This window comes from Cynoglossus semilaevis, unplaced genomic scaffold, assembly GCF_000523025.1.
Source record: "Cynoglossus semilaevis isolate Cse_v1.0 unplaced genomic scaffold, Cse_v1.0 scaffold774, whole genome shotgun sequence".
Taxonomy (NCBI): domain Eukaryota; kingdom Metazoa; phylum Chordata; class Actinopteri; order Pleuronectiformes; family Cynoglossidae; genus Cynoglossus; species Cynoglossus semilaevis.
The window spans coordinates 35,467-37,408 of record NW_007585131.1 but is presented as its reverse complement, the minus strand read 5'-3'; the positions used below and the strand labels follow the sequence as shown (position 1 = coordinate 37,408).

Sequence of the window (1,942 nt, the reverse complement as noted above, 5' to 3'; positions counted from 1 at the left end):
GTCCAAATAAATGATGCTAGTGTGTGCTAGAAATGATTAAACATTGCTCATCCGGTAGCTAGAAGTAAGAATAGTGGTTTATGTTTTATATAAATTATATACAGTATATATATGTATATATTTGATATATATTTTTTCTCCTTCCCAACAGATACAGATGAAGAATTGGCCCGCTATATACACAGGCATTTTCTTTTATTTTAGTATGCATTATACATATGCTTAAAAAAACTGAACGAGTAACATCAGTAACAGCAGCAAAAAAAAAAAAGGATTTTTTTCCTTTAAATCAAGCATCTTAAAACAGTGCTACAATGTATTTCTTTGATGGTAATTTTCTCCAAAAGTAACAATGCATTTGTAAAAAAAAAATTCTTTTACACATGCATGCGTTTTCGTCGATCAATACTGCAAATGGTGCAAACACTTTACAAATACCAGATCTGTAAAAATCCTCTCACTAATTTCCTCTCTCAAAAAGCGTTTATTTCGTTATTCCTTCCTTGTGAGAGCACCGAGTTGTCTCTCAAAAAGCGTTTATTTCGTTATTCTTTGCACCGAGTTGTCCAAACACTGGGGCCGGGTCAGGAGCAGATAGATGGAGCGTTCGTGTGACCTAAGATATATGACATGTAAAAGTCATGCATAAAGGCTAAAATGCTTTTATCATTTTCTACGCCCTCTATTGGTGAAACGTGGGTATTGCAGGGGAAAAGGCAGAAGTATAAGGATAATATAAATTGGGAAAAGTTTGGCGGGCCGGATCAAAAAGCTAAACGGGCCGCATCTGGCCTGCGGGCCTTAGTTTGCCCATGGCTGCTCTGGTATTTATCCAATAACATCCTCAAATACAAATATTCTTTTCTCTGCGATGCAGTTCGCATGCTCAGCCTCTGCAAATTTTATAACCTCTTCCGTCTAGTGTTGTTAAGGTAACCTTTATTTGTTCACTTCCACTAGCCTGAGCAGAAATGACAAATCTGTGCTGAATCCACCTGTACTGGCAGTCCAAGCTTTATTTACTCGGCCTCTCTCAATTATTGATGAGCTGCTGGCTGACGAAAACCAGCTGCAACACACGTTACCCACCAGAATTGGAGACTTGAGGTTGTAGGGCAGGCTTGCTGTCTAAGGAGTGGGCTTTACTGATGTCATCTGTGAGTTCCAAGGCAGGGCCCAGTCGGGGGATAGCGGCAGCTGGCTTACCCAGGCACACTACCATGTATAATAAATCATTAGTGCGGCGGGGGCTGGTCAACGCTGCGCCCTTGATGACCTTGGTGGCAACCCTGGAGGAGCTCTTCATGCTGGAGACTCGTCGAGGGGACTCGCAGCGCAGCAGGGCTTGGAAACATCTGTAAAACTGTGGCATGCGAAAACAAGAATCGTCATCGCGGATGCGCTTCGCTCGATTTTCAGCGAATACGAAATTCCAGGGACAGAAAGATAGAGTAATAGTCAGTAGCCTGCTTTTTCAAAAGTTGAACGTGGGGTTATTTTGGCTACAGAAGGAATGACCGTACTGTAAAACAATTGTGGCGAAAGAAGGAACTACATCCGACATGTTTCATCATTTACGGGGGAAACCACCTGACGAGTACGGTGCTATGCTTTTCAACTGAGTACGACAAGGGAAAATGTACCCGGCATTTATGTAATGTCGCCTTAATTTCCCTTTGGGATGAATAAAGTATCTATCTATCATACGATCATACTATCATACTAGCATACTGTTCGTATGTAAGCGTAGCATGAGTTCGAAAATGTTGGTGTGTGTTTGCGAAAGGTATCTGAGACTTCTTTTCGAAAAAGATAAAATTTCACCAGCGTTGGATATTTACGATGATGTTTCTTCGGATTTTTTTTTTTTTTTTTTTTTATGGCAAAAAAAATGCCTCAAAAAGGGCTTCATTTTTTTTGCCCGGTTAGCCCCTGAACGATT

At 40.8% G+C, this 1,942-nt stretch overlaps 1 protein-coding gene and 1 long non-coding RNA gene across 3 annotated transcripts in view; one reads left to right on the top strand and one right to left on the bottom strand.

The window, feature by feature from the left end:
• Window positions 1-1,942, top strand: part of LOC103398838 (uncharacterized) — a 48,464-nt gene that overhangs the window by 12,455 nt on the left and 34,067 nt on the right. The window lies entirely within an intron of this gene.
• The window catches only part of tmtopsa (teleost multiple tissue opsin a), a 19,613-nt gene continuing 18,409 nt past the window's right edge, over window positions 739-1,942 (bottom strand). Inside the window, exon 4 of the mRNA XM_008337579.3 lies at window positions 739-1,363. Coding sequence (XP_008335801.1) covers window positions 1,082-1,363 — 282 coding nt within the window. The 3' untranslated portion in view covers window positions 739-1,081. The remainder of the gene's footprint in view (window positions 1,364-1,942) is intronic.